The 25383-nt window shown below is 42.1% G+C and overlaps 1 protein-coding gene across 23 annotated transcripts in view; it reads left to right on the top strand.

Annotated features, from left to right (window-relative positions):
• The window catches only part of phldb1a (pleckstrin homology-like domain, family B, member 1a), an 82676-nt gene that overhangs the window by 46698 nt on the left and 10595 nt on the right, over positions 1–25383 (top strand). For 11 of the 23 annotated variants that reach the window (XR_010332406.1, XR_010332408.1, XR_010332407.1 and 8 more), the window contains 14 exons: positions 6461–6706; positions 7227–7370; positions 7809–7946; positions 12837–12965; positions 14914–15069; positions 15597–15707; positions 16233–16322; positions 16773–16898; positions 20073–20231; positions 21373–21510; positions 22058–22177; positions 22809–22911; positions 23646–23696; positions 24770–25055. Coding sequence is in view for 20 of the 23 variants with exons in the window: in XM_064350899.1 (XP_064206969.1) it covers positions 6461–6706; positions 7227–7370; positions 7809–7946; positions 12837–12965; positions 14914–15069; positions 15597–15707; positions 16233–16322; positions 16773–16898; positions 20073–20231; positions 21373–21510; positions 22058–22177; positions 22809–22911; positions 23646–23696; positions 24770–25055 (1997 nt within the window). In the remaining 3 variants the exon portion in view is untranslated. Of the gene's footprint in view, positions 1–6460; positions 6707–7226; positions 7371–7808; positions 7947–12836; positions 12966–14913; positions 15070–15596; positions 15708–16232; positions 16323–16772; positions 16899–18469; positions 18590–20072; positions 20232–21372; positions 21511–22057; positions 22178–22808; positions 22912–23645; positions 23697–24769; positions 25056–25383 lie in introns of all 23 variants that reach the window. The other 12 variants (XM_064350894.1, XM_064350892.1, XM_064350900.1 and 9 more) reach the window with 10 other exon arrangements.

Genomic DNA, 25383 nt, shown 5'->3' with positions numbered 1-25383 from the left:
CGCTGTACTTGCCCTCCTGAGATTAGAGAACAAGGTCTCGGGGATTAGAAGATGAATTAAACATTTGTTTACGAAGTCTTTCGGAATTAGAAAGCACAGTGAAGCGGAAGACACAGGGTCTTTCAGAGCCAGTTGTTAAAGAGGGAGAAACACAAGTAACAAGCTGTGTATCACTGAGTTGCCCACTCCATAAAGCCAAAGAGGTCACAGTCGGCACATTGCCAAGTGGCAATAAAGCATTCTGTGTATAGGCTTCCCTTTAGGCGTTCTTTGCTGGTGTTTTAACTACACATGACACAGGTATTTAACCAAGTGTTAAAGTTCTGCTATGGCCAGGTTAAAATCATTAATGACCATAGCAGTCATTAGGAAAGAGAGGGAGAGGTCAGATGGGAGAAGCATTACTGGTGAATGAATTACTCATTGGACAGAAAGTGAAAGGACAAAGGCAGAGATATTACACAGACCTTAGTGCCAGTTCAGACTAGGAGTGTCATTTCCTGGGGGTGTGGCCTAAGGACCTTGGACCTCTGATTGGCCACACCCCTCCAGGAAAGTCTGAACTACAGGGACGGACTGGAGAGGAAGTGATCACACCTAGGGTTTCTTAGCTAATATACCTCGCCCTCCCCTCTACTTGAACTGGCAGCATAGTTACTCATTAAACCCGTGGACTGAGGAGTCTCTTGACCATGGCTGTAACAGATTAACATCAGTGGAATGTAAAACATTCAGTTTCTGCTATTTTCTTGAGCTGGCATAGTAGAGTCAGTCTTGCGTCACCCTGTTGCAATACTGTCTCAAACATACAAAAATAAGCAATGTGTCTGGACAGACATGTTATTGTTCCTGTCTTATTTTAACCAGTGTTCACCTAGAACTACGCTTTGCCCTTTTAACTAGCTCATAATGCCTCATAATATTATGTTTCTTTCACACCAACCATATTTAGTCCATTTGAATTGAACCCCGGGGTATTTACCCCCTTGGTTCGGATCGTTAATCGAGCCCTAGTAGTGTGGACGAAACAGCGCTCTGGTTCGACTCAAAGAGGTGGTCTCGGGCCGCTTCCAAGCAAACTTTTCATTTCTGTTGAGAACACCATTTGAACCAGGATTTTACTGCTTACACAAAATTTTACACAAAATTATCTTTATTATATGTATGCTTACTGTATACATATTTATATATGTATGCTTACTGAGAGAGGCTCCCTTAGGATCAGGGGATTTCATCATTTTGGTACAAATTTTGGTACTTTATTTCAAACTTTGAACCATGTATGTACTGCGTATAGTTTTGGAGATAATTTATTTAAGACAGGGATTCTTACAAAAAGCCCTTGATTTCAAGTGAGCTTTAAGGGGTTTACTCATGGAAAGCAAGCTGGTTAGAGCGTGGTGTCTCATTTTTAATTCTTCTTTCAAATGATGAATCTCACAATGCTACCAACGGCTGTGTAAATATTATGATCAATAAACAACACAAATGTCAGACACCGAAAGACGACTGGCTCGAAGAAACAGGAGTAATTATTTTATCATCATCCATTGTAATCTTAAAAAAAGATCTTGGAATATCTGTGTTTATAGAGCACAATTAATTTTTGCATTTTTTTCAGGCATAAAAATGCAGAATCCAGAAAACCACAGGTTTTCTCCGATGTTTTCTATACTTTGTTTTTTCTGTGGGGAGGAGCGGAGGGGGGTCTACGAGATGCACACACTTGCTGACACGCAGTCTCCGGAGAGGGAGGCTAACAAAGAGCAAACCCAAAACTTCTGTCCTTGAGTAGCCTAGGCGTAGGTCAGGTTAGGTCTGCCCTCATGAGGACACTGGAGGAAGCGGGGATGCAAATGTGATCATGCGAGTAGCCTGAATGATGCGTTGAACAGTGATGCCGAGACGGCTGTTTTTAAATCTGAGCAGCTCAAAAGTATTCTAAAAATTAGCATAGCCTACTACAGTAATGCAAGCACCAAAACCGCTTCATTGCTAGGAATGTTGTTTGTGTTTGCCATGGTACTTTTCACTATGAATTTTATTTATGCAGCTGTCATATGGTGCGCTCTGTAATGTTTGAGACAAAGATATTTTTTGTGTATTTAACATTTTTAGACTTGTAATCAAACAGTTCACGTGTCGTTAAAGTGCAGATTCTTGGCTGTTAAATGGTAGTCTTATACATTTTGGTGTCACTATGTAGAAATTGCAGCGGTTTTTATACATAGCCCCCCCCACCCCCCATTTCAACTTTTAAAATTTCGGATGGTCAACATTTTCTTTGGTTTCTCAGGACAGTTCCGGGACCATGAATAAAATGAAGCAGAATGGATTCCAACAAAATTCTAAGCAGTGTTGTGTGAAAGTGAAAAACTGCATCAACACTACATCAAAGTCCACAACGTGGTAGCTCTTCAGATGTTAAGGACAAATATGTGTGGTATGACAACCAAGTCAAGACCAACATGAACATAACCTGATGGAGGTCGGTGATGTAAGATATAGTACAGGCAGCAATTGCGAGGGTTTTATATTGTATCTGCCAGCTGTTTGACCAGTATTTGAACTACATTTACAACCGTGGCTTTGTTTACAAGTTCTGGACCATTCGCTTTTTCCTTTTTGAAAGCAAACCGGACCAACTGAAAAACACAATTAATCTATTAGGTTCAATTAAAGAAACAAACCTTATGTGTTAAAGTGCCCTTTAAACACATATAAACTACAAAACCAGTTAATTACTGCTGGTTTTCATAGCACGTGCAATAGATGATATTATGTCAGTTGTATCGTAATGTTTACCATTACATGCTTCATAAGTTTTACTATTATAAGTTGTCAGTCGTTATACACCCTTAATAATTGTTATTTGTTGCTCAAATCAGGGCATATAGCCATTACTGAGAGCTGATGCAGGCATTATGAAGCCTTAATGAGATTGATAAAATATTACCATTTTCCTATTGTGTTCTAGCAATTCAGTCTTGTTACTATGGAAACAGCAGTAGCACTCCTCTTGTCTCTCAGCATTACAAGGTCTTATTCTCAGCTCCTTTTTAACCAGTTTTTATCCTTGACTGTTTTCTTTTCTCTGAATGTGGGATGCCTTACGCTATGCGTAGGCCTGTATCATCATCGCTGCCTCCTGCTCTGTTGGCCTGGGAGAGCACGGACATGCCACGCAGTGCACTGCACTCTGAAGCATGTGCCCCAGCCCTGCAGGGCAGCGCACTTTATCAACAGCAGGCACAGCACTGACAGGCTGCAGGCCACCGACTGGCCAGGGCAGGCTCTCTTGTGTGATAACCACAGGGCTATATATGTTTTTATTCTCTTTGATTTGCGTTTGCTTCCTTTCTATGTTAATGCTGGAGGGAACATCAGCGGTAGCAGGAATGATGGCAGGCCAATGAGCCAGTGATAATTGGTGCAACGCGTTTGGGCTTTTAGCACTGTCTGTTTTTTAAACATAATCAAAGTGTATTTATGATATTTCAGAAGATCCATTATTGCCACTTTTGTATGGAGATGTAAGCACTATAATATACAGTAGGTGGACTATATGGTGTACTTTGTACAAGGTCATTTATAGTGACCTTGTAAATACATGTGAATATGTCTTCCTGTTTTTTGAAAATAACGAAATTTGTTTTCTAGTTTGTGGATTGCACATTTGCCAATATCTTGTGCGTTTTGTTTTGGTGGGAAAAGCAGTTTGAACTAAAAACAAGACCAAAGCAGACTCATGCTTTTTACTTCATAAGAGACCAATGAATATGGAAGGAATGCAGGAAGTTGTAAATAATTCAGCAAGGTGTGTGGAGTTTATTATGAAGTGCTGGAGATAAGGCATGTTTGCTTATTTGCCTTACTTTCTCTCTTGAATTGTGTCATCGGTGTGACGAGACCAGGGGGTGGGGTGGAGACCAAGAAGCAAAGTGGGGGGCGGGACATGTCTCATGGCTGTGGTTCTTCATTTGGTTTCTGTGTGTGGCTGCTTCAGTGTACAGCACATAGAGCAAGTGACCTTTCTCTGGTGTGGACATTCATTTTTCCTTTCAGGAGAGCCAAAATGCATGTGAGTGTGTGGCTTTCAATATAACCCTTTCTCTTTTTAACTTTTTTTTGTTTGTGTTAGGGGTTCTTTGAGTTCATCAGTGTTGAAGTTCTGTAATGTATTGAATAGAACAGTTTTGGTTTTCTGCAGAATGTTGAGTTATTCAATATTATTCTGCTGTGGTGTGTTGAGTGAGTCAGTATTAATTTCCTGCGATGTGTTGTGTAGGTTAGTGTGTGTTGTATTGAGTAGGTTTATATTTGTTGTTGGGTGCTCAGTAGGACTGTATTAGTTTGCTATAGAACGTTGAATAGGATACTGTTAGCCTGAACTGTGTTAAGTTTGGTTTGCTGTGGTGTGTTGAGTAGTCTTCTGTAGTGTGTTCTCTAGTGTCTGTAGTGGAAGCATAGAACAGCATAGGAACTACTGTCTTATGGGGATGGGGGGGGGGGGATGGCTCAACTACAAAGCAGCACTGACTGTGCCCTGTGATTAAACTTGAGAAGCTAAGAGTGAAATCGTGTGAGTTTGGACGGTGATGCATGCATGCTGTCTGCATGCGGATGTGTCTGGGGAGAGAGTGGAGGGTTCGAAAGTGCGGCGAGTGTGGTTGTCTCTGATTTCAGACATGTAATTTTGCATCAGCCCAGGGGGCAAGCGCGGTTAGAGCTCGTCACAATGTGCAACAGACTGATTATGTGGAGGAATGGCCAAACATCCGGTATGCCAACAAACATGCTCACCAATCTCATGAAACACCACAGAAGACAAGAGTAGTTTTAACCTTTGCAAATGGAGGATATGTGATAGTACTGCACACAGGGATGACAATAATTTTAACACCTAGCCTCTCTTTTTTTAAGCATAGAACATTAAGCATACCTGCATTGGTTACTTATACAGCCTTTTTTGCTTGTCTTTATTAGGATGGCAAAATTTAGGAGGGCACTGTGCAGGAGTGAGTAAGTGTGTGCGTGCGCGTGTGCATGTCTGAGCGGTGTCAGGGGCCTTGTTATCTGCTCTGATGTATACGGTGGCTCACAGTAATACGGTGAGTGTGATTACAGGGCTGGTTAATGGGAGGGGCACAGAGCCACACACAGCGGCAGCACTGTACAAACACACTGTACACAGTTTGCATTGCTTTGCACTGCCTTTCACTCGTCTTCATCTCATTCACAAGATCTCACACACAAGAGTGCCGAAGGAATCACAGGCTAAATGTTCATAGAGGAAATAAACTGTGTAAATATATGTGGAAATAGATGTACATTGTGAAATTTGTCTGTTATTATAGCTTTTGCATATTGTGATGGTTATATAACATATTCTAAATATATCTGTGCATAAAACTACATTTATATGGTATATTGGCAGTATTGACTATATTTCCTAACATAAGAAGTGTTTTGTATTCAAAAATAATATTAATCCCAATATTTTGCAACCAGAGACTTTGACACATGAGACTTTCTCATCAGGGACATGCAGTCAGTGGGGGACTGTAGCTGTCTTACAGGGGTGAAAGGTCAGCAGAGGTCGATGAAATATTTGTGTGGGGTGTAATTGCTGTGGTGGGGGGTTACTTTGATTTAGGGTGGTCAGGCAAACATCTGCTACTCCTGTTTGTGTGTCTGTGTATGTGTGTGGGAAGGGGTGGTTAATGGTAGACAAACTAGAACAAAAGGATGCATGTTGTTATTTCAGTTGTTCTGGGGCTTTCAGCAAGTCTGCTGCCGAGGACCAATGTGCAGTCTGCTAGTGTCAAAGGTCCTGCTGGCCATTTGTACATAACCCCCAACCCCCCACCCCTCCCCCCAGAACAGTCATTAAAGTTATGTGATGTCAGAGAAGCTCCCTTGAGAGTTGAAGTTATTTCGAAAACACCATAAGGGTAGTTAGTTTCTGTTTAGTTGAGATTTGTGACTAGATGTCTGTTGAGGCTGTGATGCGAGGCTTTGAAGGTGGGCTCCGTGTTGAGAAGACAGCGCTCAGAGAGAGCCAGGCATTTCCACACTTCCTCCGCCAAGTCCCTCAGGCTAGAAGGGCATCTGCGGGAGGCATCAGTTTGGGGAGCTTTTCTTCCTCTTTGTCAGTCCTGTTTACTTAGTCTCGTCTGTTGGTGCGTGAAGCTCTGAAACACTGTTCCCCCGGTAGCCCCTGAGACATTAAGGGAAGAAATCATTTAAGGATGGGGCCTGCCACCGCTGGCTTCCTGTCCCTAATGCCACGACTTATCGCTGCTGTCTGATTACTTCCTGCTCAAATCTGACTTGTTGAAATCAGGTTGCCTCCCACTGGAATCAGATAGATTTTTGTTGCAGCCTGTGACTGATTCTCAATGTGGACCCCCTAAGGCATTCACGTATATCTGCCTGTTATCCTCACTGTGTGTCTCAGGAGCGACAGAGACTGGAGACCATCCTGAGTCTGTGTGCGGAGTACAACAAGGGGGACATGCCCGGTGGGGGAGAGGCTGGCCGCCTGGGCTTCCCCGGGACGGGCCGTGGGGAGGGCGGCGGCCGGAGGCCAGCTGCAGAGACGGCGGGGGCTGGCGTGTCCCTCCGTGGGCCCCAGAGGCAGAGGGAGAGCGATGAGGAGAACCTTAAGGAGGAGTGCAGCAGCACAGAGAGCACGCATCAGGAGGTGAGCTTTGTCGAATATGCACTGCTCACAGACCGTGATGCAGTGATCACAGACCGTGATGCAGTGATCACAGACCGTGATGCAGTGATCACAGACCGTGATGGAGTGATCTTAGACCGTGATGCAGTGATCTTAGACCGTGATGCTGTGATCACAGACTGTGATGCAGTGATCGCCATACTTTAAATAAATAAAGTATGGCAAAATATTAAGTCTATTTCTTAAGAAATATATTTTTCAGTATTTTCCAGTATATAAGTGTGTGGCATATAGGCCTACTGTATTTGAAAATGTATTACTTATATTCTCTAATTTGTGCACTTTATGCAAATGAAGAATATATTTAATATAGCATCAAATTAGGGTAGCAATAATTGATACACTCTCGTATGTGGAATATTACGGATGTTGCATTAAAAGTGTATACCCTATAATTATTCAGCATAAGCTGCCTCATCATAAGGGATGATACATGTGGAAATTGAGTTTTCTCTCCTGAGTATAACTTCCCTCTCGGCAGCACGAGGACTCAGCTGGCCCTGTCGCCGGGCAACAGGAGCTGGGCTACCTGGAGGAGGAGAGGGTCAGAATCCTGGCCCGTGTCGATGAACTGAAAACCCGTGTCACAGAGCTGGAACAGCAGATACAGGAGTCACGGCAGGAGGTGAGTCAACACCAGGAAAACAGAGCAGAACTGGGCGAAGCAAAGTAATTCAAGTATTTGAATCATGAGAAATACAGGACTGGCTTGGTGGTGGTCAAGTGCTCGGAACTGCACACGGTTGTTGTGTTGGAAAAATGGATTTGAAAACTTCGCAACTGGTAGAGTTACTACCATACCGGTAGAAAATATTGCTCTTCATACAAAAACACTGATTATTTCAAAGCGGAAAATTGTTGATTACACAGCGATAGTTCTATTTTTAGGTTAATTGAGCCTCACTCACGAGTTCCACCTTGGGTTTGAATCTTGTGTTGAACCAAACTGTTGTACCCTTATGCAAAGCTCATTGCTTTGGGGAAAGCAGCTATCGCAGTGGCCAACGTGTGCCATGTAAGTAAGTGTGGGCATGGCATTGATCAGTGTGTGTCCGCACCACAGGCTGAGATGGAGCGGGCACTGCTGCAGGGAGAGAGGCAGGCCGAGCTGGAGCAGATGGAGGCAGAGATGGAAATCATCGCACAGCTGCAGGACAAGCTCAGAGAGCTGGAGAGCGCCATCCAGAGGAAGAAAGACAAGGTGACTGACACACGCCAAAAACGTTTTTATAGGCTTACTAAGCTGGAGAACACCGTATCAGGGATGGAGACAACATACATATGGATGCACATTAACATGTATATACACACACACACATTTCATACACGATCTCTAGTAATATCACGGATAAGACAACGTACACAAGATTGCACATTAACATACACTCACACACACACACACACACACACACAGACCTTACACACAGACTCTATAACAATCTCACTAATGCTCTCAGTCATACACTCTGTCCGACACACCAGACTTGGCCCTTTGCACAGTTGTGTTTCAGCTGACCTCCAGGCATGGATACTGCCAACACGTTTTCCAGGTTTTCTCACACTTTTCTCCAGGTAAAGAAATATTAAAAGAAAGGTCATTGGTGTTGCTTTAGTGGAAACACCATATTTATGAATGTCTGTAAATATGTTATGTATAATCGAAATGTATTTTTTTCAGTTCATGAACTCTGTTCAGTCCAGAGCTATGAGTTGATGTGTATTCCTATCTATAATTTGAAGTCTCATTAAGGTAGCACTTTGCAAGACCAAAAAGAGGCAATACTCTTACAAGTTAAATGGGCTTTCTAAAAGAAAGCAGTCATCTCTTTTCTGCACACAAAAAAATATGATATTGCGAGTTGTCTCTGTGTGGCGAAGCAGAAGATGGAGTGAAATAGTTAATATATTAAAATGCAAATTATCAAATGCTAATTATGCTGTAATTATAATATTTACTTAAAGTGTGCAGTTCAGTTTTGTGTGTTGAATCTGCTTCTGAGAAAATTTCTGGAAGTTGAGTTTTGTTCTGCTGTCCTTAATGTGTTGTAGTTGGTCTTAATTCCTTTTAAACAGCTGCTCTGTATTTGCTTGGTTACTACTGGTCGCAGAGTGGTTTAACAGCGGTCTGGTCCATGAAGTGTCCTTGCACAGTAAAGCCCAGTTTACTATGCTGATTTTGCTGTGTTAGATTTTTTTGATATCTGGGTGAAACTACTGCAGATTGTCCTTATAAAACCCCAGTGAACATACCCCTCTTTCAAATCTCTGTCTGTTCTGACCATGTGCTGTGGGCCATGAACAAAGCTTTCTATCTGTCCGCTTTTATCTTTTGGATTTGTCTTCCAAATACGAGGTGAGTGGTGGTGTATTAGGTGAAGGTGGCTGTCATAGGTGGTGTACATAGGTGGCTTTTTGTGAGCTGTTCAGTAGTTTCATAGTCCCTTTACGTCTTTCTGTTTGTCCATTTCTGCCTTACTTGGGATTCTATTCTTGGCTTTACTAACCAGCTTTTACTAATTCTTTAACCCTCGACTCTTCTCACTGTGAGGGTCCTCTCTCTGGCCTGGTGACCTCTCCTTATTTTTCCACGGAGAGGGTAGCCTGAGCTTGGTACTGTATACGGGTAAGATGCTGAGTTTCCACTGTGGAACTGGGTTTGACCGCTGTGGTGCTTTGTAGGCCAGGGCTCAATTGGTGGCGGCTGGTAATCTGAAAATAGATGGGGCGGAAAAAAAACTTTAAGTTTTAATCAATAAATACACTTAATGAAGAAGGATACATCACTGTTAATCACCACGTTGACTTTCAGCACAACCTGCAATAAGGGCTATCTAACGCAAACTGTTCTTCAGGTTTCGATATGCAAATAAAAATGATTTTATTACTTACCTAATAGCCTAATTGAGTAGAATAGGATTTATATGGTGCTAATGAGTATTTTGTGAGTTAACAGCTGTATTGTCAATCGAGGAAAATGACTGAAAACAGGTTGAAACCAATAATCAGTTTAAGGGAAAGTTTCCACACTGTCAATTTTCAGCTCAGCAGCTGCCACTGGCTAAGATTAGAGGGTTAATACACAGCGCTGCATAGTAGCCTTTGGTTCAGTGTCAGTTTGGTATTTGGATGCCTTTATTTGCTGCGGATCTGAATATAAGACTGACAGTTAAATTGATGCCTCATGAAAATAACTTTCCATAAGTAGTGCGTTCTCCTACTTTGGGGGTTGGCAGCTTGCGGATCGCGAGCCGCATGCGGCTCTTTGACCGTCCCTTTGCTGCTCCAAGGCCAAATTAGAAATGAAAAAAACGGAATAAAGTAATAGTAAATACAGCGTAGTAAAAAGATCCTCTCATCACTTACCATCATCCTCAACAGTAGAAGACACTGCTCTCAATGCGTCGTTTTTCATGTTTACATTTTCACACATTTGCAGTGGGTACTGGTTCCTGATGACCTTACCGCCATAGAGAACTGTGTGCTTTGCGGCAGTAATCATAGAAACAATCCCTTCAAGCGGAACTGTTATTCCCAACACTGTTGTCAGATGGTAGGTATGGAAAGCCAAACAAAAAATCTGGTGAAATGGCAAAAAAAAAGAGCAAGATTACAGATGAGAATTCAAGGATGAATGGACTTGTTTGCATTCATATCCAGTCTAGCTGGCTTCCCAGTGTGCTTAATTTGTAGATGCCAAACAAGATGCCAAATATTGAAAGACATTTTGCAAAAAACGTTTTACTTTCACTAAAACGTATCCCGTCGGACCTGCAAGGAAAGCGACATTAAGTGAGCTAGTTTAAAGCAGAGCAGAGTAAGTCTTCAGATAACACTGTTGCTGCTAATTTTGTGGCATCTCAAGACATGATCAAGCACGGAAAGCCAGTCAGTGATGCCAACTATATTCGCGGATGTTTTAGCAAAGTATTGGAACACCTCTAAGATGCCGTTATCTGCAAAGACTGTCAGAGATAGGAAATGTGTGTCCTGTTGTATTTGGAGTGTTTTTATGTTAGTTAAATTCTTAATAACTTTTTGTGTCTGCGTGCCATATCTCTTTGTGTTGTATAGATTTTAGCATATTGTTTTGTCATGACCTTCCCTTGTGTTTCCCAATAAATGCTGTCTTTGTTTGATGCTTAAAACTGGTTATATGTGGGTTGATAGTCGCTAAGAACATATAATCCCTGGAAGCCTGCTCTTGTCAGAGCTTCAAAAAGGTTTCGCTCCACCACAAGCCCCATCGGTCGCCATGAAAGGATTGCTGAATTGCGCGATCAGCTCATCTGTTCAACAGTTGAAGTATATAGATATTCGTTCTTGTTTGAGCTGTAGATTGCTTAAGCATAAGCATTACCTTTACCTTCACAATAGGCATAATTACCTTATAACGGCATTCAAGGCATAGCATAATAGCACATTATAACCTATGAAAGAGACAGATGTCCAGCCTGTGTTAAAATCCTACATTGATGTTCCCATGGTCTTGAGATTTTTGTTGAAATGGATTTCTGACACAATGGCTCTTCTCGCATTTTTGGTTGCCAACCCCTGTCCTACCGCCAAATTGACATTTAGACGGCCTAGCTTACATCATTTTATACTGCATTTTGTCCTTATGACTGAATACTTACTGTAGTAGAAACCATACGATGTTACATATATGGTACTGAAACCAATGCAGCTATGCAGATACGGCCGGCTGTCATCCAGTAACAATGTGGCTATTGTTACTGGCCCTCTCATCGGATCTTAAGACCGTCCCCGTTAACGGGCAGCACCCTGTGGCGCCATGGGTTCCTGCCATGTACACAGAATATTTCCCACACCTGTCTGTGTCACTGAGATCTCAACATATTTTAAATTATCTCTCCCCCTGAGGCACGTGCCTCCCATAAATCTGATGTTTGTTTTGTAGTAGGTTTTAAAATAATGAAATTCATAACAGCCCCTGTGGATAAACTGGTTTGTTTTAGAACAAAATTGAAGCCTGTTGTTTCATTTAATTTCATATAATACTTATGAAATTGAGTTAATTGAAATGAAGTGGTGTCTGGTATTTTGAAAAGATGATTGCTGTTGTAAATTGTCTGTATTTGCCAAATGAGAAAATATCTTTAATAAACTAGATTACAAAACTGAATTTCAAAATTGGATTACAGGAATTCTCAAGATGCTGAAAAGGGAAAACATATGCATACTCAAAGCACGTTTGTTTGGGGTAGGAGAAAACTTTGCTCAGCACTCATTTGTGAAAATCCAACAACAGTTAATAATAATAATAATAATAATAATAATAATAGATTTTATTTATATAGCGCTTTTACCCAACCCATAGACACTTTACTATATATATATATATATATATATATATATATATATGTACATTTAAAACACAAAAAAGTTGTCTCTTACACTTGAATACAAAAAGCAGTGACAGTACTGTATGTACTGATCTGATCTGCTCTGGCCTGGTGGTGGATCTAAACATGCCAATAGTCTAAATGTCAGTATTAACACAATTATCTTTTAACATTCTTGTTGAATTGATTTTTGTCGTAAGTTTAGAGACAGTCAAGAGAAAGTCAAATAATCTTAGAAAATATATCCCAGGAGTATAGGCTTGCATGGGACCTACATTTCTAGACACACAGGCATAACCTCCTTACAAAGCTGATTTATGATATGCGTATTCAAAAAACCTCCCTGGGTTTAATTGTTCTTCTAAAATCTTCCTAGGAGCCATGGACAATCAGAAACTCCTCCTCAGCCCTCACTCTGCCCCCTCCATGTTTGGACTCTCCTCTCTAACCAAAACTACTGCATGGTGTGAATTTGAGTTGTATTTTTTTTCTCCTCTTCCCCTCCTCCCTGGTTGGTGTGTATGTGTGTGTGTGTGTGTGTGCATGTTTATATGGATGTGTGTGGGTGTGTGCTGTTTGTGTGTATATGTGTGTACATGTATGTGTGTGTCTGTGCATGTGTGTGTGGGTATGTGTGTGTTTGTGTTTATGTGTGCGTGTGCGTGTGCGTGTGCGTGTGCGTGTGTGTGTGTTTGTGTGGGTGTGTGTGCGCGCGTGTGTGTTTATAGGAGAGAGCAAAGGTGGTGGGCGAGCGGGAGGCCCTGGCACGGCTCCTGGACGGGTCCAATGAGTTGAGGAGCCAGCTGCACAACTGCCCCGAATCCCTGAGGGAGCAGTTACAGGAACAGCTCAAAAGGGTCAGTCTCCACCCAGAAAATAGCTCTTCTGCCTGCCTCACCCTGCACTGCACATACTGGGCTTTCTCAGCTGCCTGTGATGTGAGTGTCTGGGTGGAGCCTGATGCACAATTCCCTTCCTAATTATATACCATCTTATAGACTTAGTACCACTGAGACCTGGTCCTAATACAGCAGCAGCTTCATAGAATAAAAGACCCAAATCACACAAAGATTATTTTACACAAAACTTATATGAATCATGACTGTACAGCAGTCATGACATTTAGTTTAAAATATACTGGATCTGAGGTGTCTTAAAGCTCCAAGAACTATTAAACTTTTAGCACAAGGTAATAATCAGATGAGTCAAGGTTTCCTCTGAGTCAGGATTTTTAAATATGCCCAGTGGTTTTAAATTCTTTCTCAGTACGATAATTCCTTTTTGCCTGGAGTGTGAACTGAGAGCATAATAAAAAGAAAGTTTTTCCATCGTGAACCCAAATGTTTGAACCGGAAGGAATATAAAAACTAGATCATAATCTCTGTTTTCAAGTTAACTGGCTACAGAAAGAGCTCTAGTGCATTAGCTGAAGTGCTCCTTCTGAGTGTTGCATTACCACAGCCATGGAACCCATGGTTCTGTTTAAATGACTGATTTTTTAACCAGTTATGTTTGGGTTGCTGTGACCACATTAAAGTCAAAGCAAAATCACCAAACAAAATGTAGTGCATCAGGCTGCTGGATTTCTTCACACCCTTTCTTCTCTCACCTCTGCCTCAAAGGGTAAAGATAGCTCAAAGTGCAGGGAACATTGGTTCATTATGGGAGAAGCACTAAGATAACAGTGCAGGTTTCTGAGCTCTGCATGTACCATTACCATTTGCTCTTGTTTTTGTTGATTGTCATTACTCCTTCTAACTCCATTTACTAATCTATTAACTTGGTCGCTAACTGAATCAATTTAGTACCTTTTTCTATTCCTTCTATTTTTACTCTTTGGATTGAAAGTACTTTGAAATTTATGGCCACTCACCTGAAAGATGAAAGCATGTGCATATTCAGTGCTAAAAGAAACTCCTGGGTATTTTCTTTTACTTCCATGCTTCTGACCGGGTTGTTACTTCTCTAAGATGTTTTGTCTGCATTCTCAAGTTGGAGCTATGCTGACCTCTAGTGTTTATAAATAGTTGTCGGTTACCACAGAGTTTAATAAAATATTTTTGCATCCCTTCAAAGAGTGTGCAAATTCAGTGCTAAAAGAAACTCCTGGGGTTTTTTTTTTACTGCCATGCTTCTGATTGGGTTGTTACTTCTCTAAGAAGTTTTGTCTGCATTCTCAAGTTGGAGCTGTGCTGACCTCTGGTGTTTATAAATAGTTATCGGTTACCACAGAGTTTAATAAATTATTTTTGCATTCCTTCACAGTTATACTTCATAGTTCTCTATCAGCCTTCCTACTTGTGTGCAGTTGTCCAGACTACGTCACAATTTCTCCCCCGTGACAGTTGGATTTCATCAGTGGCCTTGAGGCCAACCCATGGACCTGTCCAAAAGTCAAGTCATCTACACAGATATAGCAGAATAATGTAAGAATATATACACGTATGAGAACAAGCCGTCCAACTCATCATGGCTTGTTAGGTCTGGTAGGTTAGCACAGTACAATGACTGCAGCTGTTTTTTTGAAAGAGGGTTCACGAAGGAACTTTTGTGGATGTAAGTTACCTCTTCACCCACAGATGTGGGTATGGATATGGGCTGGGTTTGTCCACTCTTTCTATACAGAAGATTGTATGGTGGTCTGGGGTGACACCAGTCTCTTTTTGAGTGCGGTGGGCATGTAGGGGGTTGTGCTGTTTGCACCCCCCACATCAATATTCCTTGGGTGTTTGTGGGAGTGGGGGGTGGTTGTTGGAGGCGGGGCTCTGTGGTGACCCGCCTCCCCCGGTCCTGGGCTGTTTGCAGGAGGTGGAGGCCCTGGAGTCTGCCACTAAGCGCTTTGAGGACCTGGAGTTCCAGCAGCTGGAGAAAGAGAGCAGTCTGGAGGAGGAGAGGGAGACCATGAGCCAGCAGCTGCTGCAGGAGCGGGCCGAGTACCACAGGAGCGTGTCCAAGCGGAAGGTGCGCTTATCACGGCGCTGGGCTCTCTTTCAGGCTTTCCAACGGCCCCCTTCAAAAATCCCTCAAGTGCATTTTCATCCAAGAAAAGTCATGGAAAAAGTCTTGGGAAATATGCATAGGTTGGGGAATTGTCAAGAAATGTCACTATACTGATAATTCTAACAAGTTGGCTACCTCACTTGATTTTTTTTTTCACTGGAGTTATACTAAGATTTATTTTCATTTTTGCTTAATGTGACATGCTAACACGAATATCTCTTTGTTATAATTTTCAGCAGTTACTTCTTGACCCAAGTGATCCAAACAATAAAAATATCAAAAAAAAGAGCAAAAAAAGTCATAGTTTAATGTACTTTTTACTGAATATATTCTAACACTATCTGTGGGGTAAATAATAAAGTTTGACCACTTCTGCCGAATACTCAGAATTACAGAATTGTACACTGCAGCACATTATAAAAATCCATGGATGTGAGTGTTTATTCTGAAATGATCCTGAAATTATTTTATCCCGACATGATGCTCAGGAGAAAGTGGCAGCCCTGGAAAGCCAGGCCAATCAGCTAGGATTGCAGGCAGCCCAGGAGCGTGAGAGACTGGCCAAGGACAGGAACCTAACCCTGCAGCTGCTTCACAAGGTGCTTCCCTCCTGGACTCTCCCTACACCATCCCACTCCCCTATACTTAACATTAATGTCAGTCCAGTCACATCTTCTGTGAGTCCAAGGACCTCCCACATTCTCTTGAGTTTTCATGTACAATCCCATCCAAAAATGGTCTGCATTAGGTGTTAGTGTAAGCTATGATTTCTTGTACTCACTGTCCTGGTCAACAATGGAATTTCCCCTTAAGGAAAGCAGAAGAAATGCTTTATTGTTCTGCACAATACTTTATTGTATTTTATTCTATCGTATTTGAAAAGGCAGTCCTCACGATCATATTCTTTAGCTTTTAATTGCATCATTGTTTTATTGATTAGTGGCAAAAAACAAGACTATAAATCATTACATCACTACATTCATGAGTCATTAATCTCACATTATCTTGAGTTTGTCAAGCCACAAAAACCCACACCCTCACCTTTGATTGATGTCTCACTTTCTTCTCACTGCCCCCTCATTTCTACCGGACCCTCACTGACCTTGATATCCCCTGTGTTACAGGAGAAGGAGAGGCTGGCTGCCCTAGAGAAGAGATACCTTAGCCTGACTGGGGGGAGAGGCTTCCCCAAGAGCACCACCACTATGAAGGAGGTGAGGGAATTTTCCACTGTTGCTCCCTGTGGTCCACACCTGGGATTACACTCATTGGCAAATTTCACAAGCAAGGACTGACAAAATTGTGCAAATAAATTTAAAGGATTATCGTGAACTTCACTCAAGTAATGAAACTTAAGATAACATTCTGTCACCTTCATCTAACCTTCGTTGGCCCGTGTTAGAGCTGCATGGATCAGTTTGTTTGTAGCAAGGCATAACCTGAGAAACCCCGGTCATCATGTGTATTCATATGATGGAGTCAATTTTGCCGGAGAGCAATCCATTCTGACTTGATGAAGGTCCGTCTTTATAAATGAGAGAAAGGTGCCATGTGAGAAGAGTGTGGGCTATACTTTTTATTATTGAGAGAGAGATGCCCACTATTCCATAGTGGAGGAACAAGTTTTATTCAGACAGCCCCTGACTTTGTGAACTTCAAAACAGGACCTTCTTCACATCAGCGAGCCTGACCTGCTAGAGGATTCCTTTACCCAGAGTTCCCTCTGCCGACCCACTGCTTCCTATTTACATGCTTCCCCCCCTCAGATATATCCCATCAACCCTGAAGAGGTAATCAGACTAACAGTCAGTGCATGCAGCCAGAGGACTTACATTCTGGAATGACCCTGCTCTGCTACTGCATTACTACTGCATTACTAAAGCAACATGAAAGTAGAACTGCTATTCAGTTTGGCATGGCCTTGTATTAATCTTTATGACCACCCTATAGACTTAATGACATCACACAGTTGATGCTAAGTGGGGTTGGACTTGGTTAGCTTTTTTTTATGGTAGGCCTTCGAGGAAAGCCAGGTTGGTGCAGATGAGCCCATAGGAGACGCTGTTCCCACTGGCCCAAGTACAATTCAGTGCCTCAGTGTGATGATGGGGACACTGTGCTGCAGAAGGTTTTGTCCATTGGATGAGATATGAAACTGAGGTCCTGCTTGTCTGTGGTCATTAAATCTATCATGGAACTTTTCAGTTAGGGGTGTTAACTCATGTACCCTGTTAACATTCCCAAACCTTGTACATCTGTCCCAAGTACAGTTGTTTGGATGTAAAACTGCCACATTCCCTGCAAAAATACACTTCCCATGTTGCAACCGAAAACCAATCTCTAGGCATAGCTGGTTAAATAAAGGTTAATAATGATCATGGGGTGAGACACCTAAGGATTGAGAGCCTAGGCTGCTTCTTGTGTACAGCACCTGTACATTTTCAGAGGTTTATGATAAAACCATGGAGATTTACTCACACGCACTGGTCACAGTGAGTGCTTCAAGTGTGTTTTACTTTGAGTGAATGGTGGTTGAATGAAGCTTGCTTGTTTGACGTTTGGTCACACATGGATACTGCCTCTCCTCTGTATTTCTTGTGATACATGTTTGGAATTTGAAAAAGTGCCACATTGTTTTTTTTTTCTTTCCAGTTGTGATTAAAACCAATATAATGCCTCCTCTCGAAAGTTTAGAAGAAACACTTGATGATATCAGTCAAGTTTACTAAGGTTTTATTAGTAAGGTTATACATTTTTTACATTTATACAGGTACAGCTAGGAGTTTCCAGTTGTTGGATTTTAGCCTAGTTCTCTAGGCAGTATGCCACACCTGTTTTAGTGTTGTATCATTAATTGCAAAAGACAAAGTATGATGAATTAATTCTAATTTGCTAGTTCTTTAAGTTAATATTGAATCAATTGTACAGACAATAACAAAGGATCTGTCCTCAACAGCCATTACTGTTAGTTAGCCACTGTACCAGCAAATTTAAGGTACTAGTATTGCTTCGTCTTATATTCCAGATCATTTTTAGTTTCTTTTGAAATGAATTTCAGTTTTTCATGAGCTAGGCCAGTTTGCATGTTTGTCAATGGTCTATGTGCTTACCTTGGGGCTAGATTTGGTAGGAACGGTGTGTCTGTTGGAGTGATATGTGCACGTGTGTGTGTGTGTGTATGTGTGTGCATGGTGTGAACTGTCCTGGCTGGGTTTGAGGCATGTATGTGAGGGAGGGGTGTGTGTGTGATTCTGTGTGTCTGGTTGGAGTGGTGAACGCTTGTGGCTATGGTGGGGCTGTGCTTGGGAATGAACTGATGGCCTCTTGTCCCATTTGTGCTGTGCTGGGCGTTGGCTCTCAGGAGTACTTGAAGCTTTCTGACGTCTATAAGCTGTGCGGGAACGGTTGCCCCGACAACCCCATGGCCACCTCTGCTCCTCATTGCCTCTCGCTTGCCATAGCTCCAGTTGCACCCAGCGAGGTACCCTGCCTCTCTTTCTCTGTTTTTCTTTTCTCTCTCTTTGCTTCTTGTTCTCTTTCAATGTATTCTTTCTTCTTCTCTAGCTCTCCATCTATCTTTCACTCTGTCTTTGTTCTCTCCTTCCTCTTCTAGTCTCTGGCCACTCATTTCTCTACATGTCTCCTCTAAAAGTTTTAGACTATGCACGCATGCTTATTGAGCCATGGCCTTGGCCTGTGGGCCTATTGCCTTGCGGCTGCTCAGCTGTCCACTTTGCTTCTGAAAGAGAGTAAAACTGTGAGTTGACGTGCAGTAAAACCTCAGGGATGTGAACCTCAAGAGTTATGGATGGACCAGTCCATGGAATGCTTGTCAGACCATAAGTTGCATTCATACACTAATTACTGCTTATCCATGTCCTTTTTTTACTGCTGATACAAAAAGACAAGCACTGAAAAAAATGGAGCAGTTGCTATTTTCCTCAATAAACACTGAAAATACTGTAACAGTTAGACAAAGGAGTCTGTGTTGCTAAAGAATATGATTTGGGAAAATTGTTCCAACAGTGTTTGTTATAAAATGTCACATTAAGATTTAAATAAAACGGCTCACAGAAGATGTCAAAAGGTTTCACTGGAAAGCAGAATATAGACAGACATCATTATCTCATTACAGCTGGTCTGATTGTTGTCTATTAACTGGAGACACAATATAACAGTTACCTAATTTTAGAAAAGGTTTCAATAATTATACTATTCAAATCAATAAATTATTCAAATACTTAAAGCTTTATTTTAGTATCACCATTCCAACATTCCAAACATTTCTGAATGAGTTCTGAATGATCACAGTTCCTGATGCATTCCTGTCTCAGGGGTTTTACTGTATTAGGTCATGTACTGTGTGAGAGGGCTGTGGCACTATAAATACTGCATACAGTAAAGCAGTATTTATCAATATTTGCAGGTTTGTATTGATGTAGTTCTCTATACCAAGGCAAGAATATTGACAACTGTTTGTTGTTGCAGGAAAAATTCCCGTTTACATCAAAATATATTGTAGTGATTTGCCAATTTGGATGTCAAGTACTACTATTAAACTTAAAGTTAACCCGGTGTAGGGTGGGAGGTCTAGAACTGGTGTATATCACTTTGGTTTATTAATTCTTAGACTAGTTCATTTTTCCAGATTTTTTCATAAAGTATATATGCACAATATAGAAGCAGAATATAGTGTATTTATAGCTGCATTCTATGATAGTGAATTATTAACATCTTAATTATTTTTTTAACTGTATTTCCCACCAAACATGGTATTAACATGGTTTAACAAGCTTCATTTGCAGCAGCTAATCACCTTCTGTTAACAATTATGTCCCTCTTTCTCTTGCTCTTGCTGCTGTCTTCTGCTTTCTGTTCCTACACTATCCTTGCTCCCCCCTCTCTCTTTCTTCCTCTCTCTTTCTTTTTCTCTCTCTCTCTCCCTCCCTCTCTCTCTGTGGAAGGAGTACGTCACTGTCAGCCAATTAAACCAGATCTTCGGGATGCCGAAGGTCGACCCTTCCCCCACCTCTCCCGTTCAATCATTCCAGTCTGTAGTTGCAGACTCCACCTTCTCCTGCCACACCACACCACATGGCTCCTCCCTTTCTCTCTCAGTTGAGGTGTGTTTCCCCCATTCCCATCATCCCCTTCCTCTTACCTGTGAGAGCCTTCTGTGTTTCGTCCACCTGCTGAAATTTGCATCACCCTCAACTCAGATGTATACAGGAAGAAAATCGTTGCACCATTGCCAAATAATTTTCTTGATTTCAGAAACATACAAAACACTCTGTGGTACAAGTAATAAAGATATTTCTTTAATGTGTGTTTTATTCAGCGAGTGCTGTATTCAAGTGCACTGTAGTTTCTGAGCACTGGGTTGTGAGTGTATTGAATTCTGAGTGATGCGCGCTGTTACACTCAAATGGTTGGTTTTCCACTGACCATGATTTATTTTTATTATCCCACAATGCATTGCTTCACAACATTACTGCTGCACACTAGCCGGCAATCTAATAGGTCTCATTTGTTAACCACATTATTCTCTAATACTTCAAGTCTGTCTGTTTTTATTTAACAAGACAAAATCATTTTTGAATGTCAATATTGTGCTTATGAAGGTGCTATGTACTGCATATGAAGGAGTACATACCTTTTATGAAGTCCATTTATAGAAAGTTATCAATGCTGGTTGAATCCATGCCTCTTTTTGAATCCAATTGTTTTTAAAATGTTTGCATAAAACATAATATAAAAGGTAAACGATTAACCTGTGAATGCTGCCATTTGTCATGGGTGGGTAAATCATTTTTAATGATTTGTAGTACATTATTAATTATATTACTTGTATGAAGCAGCTACTCAGCATAGTATAATGCAAATCAGGTCGTAGATTTATTTACTGTTACTGGATCACATCATCAGGCCTAGCACATTTGGACATATAGGAACAGTAATATTGTACTTGTCTTTGAGTTTAATGTACTCTGCTTCCTTTACTGAAAGAAAACATGCATGATAGACAACTGCATCCTGCACAAGCATAACAAACTACAGTATGTTATTATTTTGATGAATCCTGAGAATTATCTGCCATTCCTCACTGTAATAAGTGCATTTTTATTATCCTTGTTGACCAAGCTTGTGTTTCTGTCCTCTTTCTCTTCTTCTGTCTCCGCCCCTTTGCTGTTCGCTTCCTTCCTCCTGTTCGATCATGCTCTCTGCCCTCCTCTTTTGGGATGCTCCACTCCTCTCATATTGCAGCCTGACTGGACTAGGCCTCAGATCCCCGCTGTGGATTTAGAGCGCTGGTACCATGAGGTCATGGCTGCTGGGGAGGCTGGCCAGCCCTGCCCTCCCCCTCTCCCAGCTAAATCTCTCTCGGGCCGGCGGCCAGCGCAGGTAACGAGAGAGCCTGCTCTCCTTTTCTTCCTCATTCTTTTCCTCCAGCTCAGCTCTGTTTTTCTGACTGACCATCACTTTCCTTTCCATGGTGCAGGTGTTATAAGGACACGTCCCAGGCAGTGTAGTTCTTTAGAAAAGGCCTCACATACAAATGGTGTTTTCACATCTCCCCTGACTTTTAAACCGTGTTTGATTTGTTATTGCCGCGTGTTATGTTCACAGCGTCTGTTTTTAAATTTGTGTATTTAATTTAGCCTAGAAAATTTAATGGTTTAACACAGAGGGGGTAATCAACTGAACAATTGTGTTTTAAAATTTGGTCTTTGTCATTCATTAGAATCCATTAAAAAGTTTGTGATGCTGGACTGGAAGATCAGGTTGTGAGATGACGGACATTTTTCCCCGGTAAAAGTGGTGGTATACTGGTGCAGTGATGGACCTGATTGGTTCACGGTGCATGATAAACAGAAGTTGAATGAACAAGTCTTCGTATAGCCTTTGGGCTGTGACCCCTGACCTCTGACCCCTGCGACCGCACGCACAGGTGTTCCGCTCCAGGCTGGACAGCGGCGACGGCGGGCAGACAGGGCTCCGCTCCAAGGCCAGCGCCGGGTCGTCTCCTCAGTTCAGCACGGCGACGCTGGGGCGCAACACGCCATCCAAGGTACGGCACACCGCTGGCACAGTTATTTCCCTCCCTCCTGCCACCCGCAAACTCTTGGCCTCTCAGGAGATTTAAGGCACTTGGGTCTGGTCTAAGTACGATGTACTGAATTGCGGTTTTTAAACGTCATGTGAAATGCTTCCGGGATGAAAAACGTTACTGATCAGATGGAAGCTGCCAGGCCTTGTTGCTGACTGGCTGACTTATCAGCACCCAGCAGATATCAGTGGTGTTTTTTTTCCCCCCGGAAGCATTTGACGTGGCCTCTGACATTTGGTTGTTTACTACCACATCAGGTAAAATTAAAGATTTTTAAAAAGATGAAATATTCCCTATGCACCCCATGGCAGTGGTTATTCCTATTACACTTTTAAATAGCGTGATTCGATATATCATGCAGCCCTAATGTCAGCCAGTTCCTAATATGTCTCATTTGTGTACCCATACCTGTAGTGCACAAAGGGACATACTGTCTGGGTTCCTTTCATCCACAGGAAGAGAGGGGATGTTTTTATTTTAGCGATTACCACAAAATGCAATACGTGGAGGTTTCATGCCGATTACCTCAATTTGTCCGTGGGGAGTAATGCTAACGTTCTGTGTCACCCTCTCTTGTTCTGTGGTTACCCAGAGTCCTCTGATGAACCACAGCAACACAGGCAGTCTGCCTCGAAACCTGGCGGCCACACTGCAGGACATTGAGACCAAAAGGCAGCTGGCACTGCAGCAGAAAGGTCGGGCTTACCTCTCCTCCTCTCTCTGGGCCTCCCATCCCATCATGCAGCACTCCCTACTCTGTGCCCCGTCCATGAGCATCCAGCATCTATGCTGTCTTCAACTTGTTTACTGGTCGAAAAACATTTTGCAGGGCATGGAAGGTGTAACCAAATATAAAACATGCAGAAATCAAAGCATCATATGATACTGCACTGCAGATGGATACTATAACATAGTCTGGATACACAGAAAATGCCCAGTGTTAATTCAACTCAAGAGAGTACATGTGAGCCCAATAGGAACCATATGTAACAGTTGACTTAACACTAAACATTTTACAGTGCAGGAATTCCAAAATGTAGTCATACACAGGTTTGAGTGTTACAGTGTAGCATGGCTTTCCTTTAATAGGATGCAGTTACTGAAATTGATATAGGGAAAAATTACAATCAACGCAATTTTAATATATGTTGCAGTCAATTAAGAAATAAAAAGTGTAGCAGTCTTGTAAATCGCATAGTTGCTGTGCTACAAAGTGTCAAACAGTTTGATTAATGTGAAATTCGGCACTTTTCATTGAAGATATATGATGTTTTTTTGTGGTTCTTTAAAAGAAAAAATCTACTGCAGGTTATAGAAAGCCACTAGACTGATTCTCTCTTCAAAGGTAGACCTCTCTCTCTGTTTTCTATCCTGTCGTTTTAACTTCTGTCCTCCATCTCTGTCCCTGCCACCCTGCTCTGTCTCACAGAGTCCTCATCCCCAGTTTTTGAGCGTTGCCGCAGCAACAGCAGCCCCACAGGTAGATGCTCACAACTGGTTTGGTGTGTCCTTTTGTTTTCACTGCATAATGAGATAAGTAGAGAGCCTGGTTTCTTGGTAAGAAGACAGCAGGGCATTTCTGACATCCTGGACACTGCTCTTTCTCTCTTTTTCTGTCCATCAACATCTCACTTCATTTTTCTGTCCATATGGAAGGGTAAATGTTGAGCATATGAATCTAATTGTAAACCATAAGAGGAAAGAAATTAATATGTTATTAAATGATTTATGTGATTTATTGTATGTTTTCTGTGGACCAGCTTCTGAGATGTGAGACTATAATATATCAGATGTGTCATATTATAATGAAGTTCTGAAAAAATACAGTTTTTGCTTTCTTCTAAGATTGGTAAAATGCAGTTAAACTACTTATATTTTGTGATGGTCGAAAATTGTAGCTGCAAGGATGGTTTGTGTGTTTTCCTTTACTTTGTGGGTATGGCTCACTCCTGTATTTAGGTCCGTTTCTGCATATGGCTGTTTCAGAGGAGGTTCTATTGTGAAGCCTACGTGTAAAAATATGTATGTGTGTGCGTGTGTGTGCGTATGTGTTTTTGTGTGCGTACACGTGTATGTATATGTGTGTATGCATGTGTGTGTGTATGTTTGTGCATATATGTGTGTGTGTGAAAGTACATGTGAAAGTGTGTGTATATGTGTATGTGTGAAAGTACATGTGAAAGTGTGTGTATATGTGTATGTACCAGTGTGAGTGTGTCTTTCTCTGTGTTTCTGTTTGGCTGTGTAGCACGTATGTCTGTGCAGACTTGTGTATTTATGTGTGCATACATTCATACCAGATGCCAGTATGTGCACCTGGGCATGTGTACATGTGTCTATGTGTGTGCAAGTGTGTGAAAGTTTCCCAGATATCAGGCTTGGTGTGTGTGTGTGCGTGCGTGCGTGCGTGCGTGCGTGCGTGCGTGCGTGCGTGCGTGCGTGCGTGCGTGCGTGCGTGCGTGCGTGTCCTGTTTCCTGCACTCCTGATATAGAGGTTTTCCTCAGTATTGCTGTCTGTATGTGGACTCATCGCTCTCTCCATTGACCCCACAGGTCAGCAGGTCATTGATGAGCAGAGGCGTCGGCTGGCAGAGCTCAAGCAGAAGGCCGCGGTGGAGGCACAGAGCCAGTGGGAGGCGCTGCACGGCTCCCAGACCCAGCTTCATGTCCCTTTCCCATCCACCAGCCCTTCCATGGTGCATCACTCCATCCTGCACCACCAGCCACCCCCTTCAGGGGAGCGACCCTACGACACCCTCAGTCTGGAGAGCTCGGACAGCATGGACACCAACGTTTCCACCGGAAACAACTCTGCCTGTTCCCCTGACAACATGTCCAGGTGAGAGCACGACGTTCGCCCTGTTCCACAGCAGCTCTTCACTTCAGAGGCAAATATGTAGCAGATATTTACAGTGTCACTGGAGTCACTGCACTTCCTTATAAATTATAGTAGTTCCTTACTTCCGGTGAGTTATCACAAGAACCAGGGTCTGTACTCTGATATCAGTTGTCAATCACACAGCAAATTCCTGATAAAGTAGTTTCTTAAAAAATACAACAAAAACGTGGTAAGAAGTGTTTTTATACTACACGGTGAAGGCTGGTTGATAATATTCACATTATATCTACCTGGTCTTTCAGTAAGAAAGAGATAATAGAATCTGTTT

The sequence above is a fragment of the Anguilla rostrata genome, chromosome 9, assembly GCF_018555375.3.
Source record: "Anguilla rostrata isolate EN2019 chromosome 9, ASM1855537v3, whole genome shotgun sequence".
Taxonomy (NCBI): Eukaryota; Metazoa; Chordata; class Actinopteri; order Anguilliformes; family Anguillidae; genus Anguilla; species Anguilla rostrata.
The sequence above is the reverse complement of the archived record's forward strand: the minus strand, read 5'-3'. Positions and strand labels throughout refer to the sequence as shown.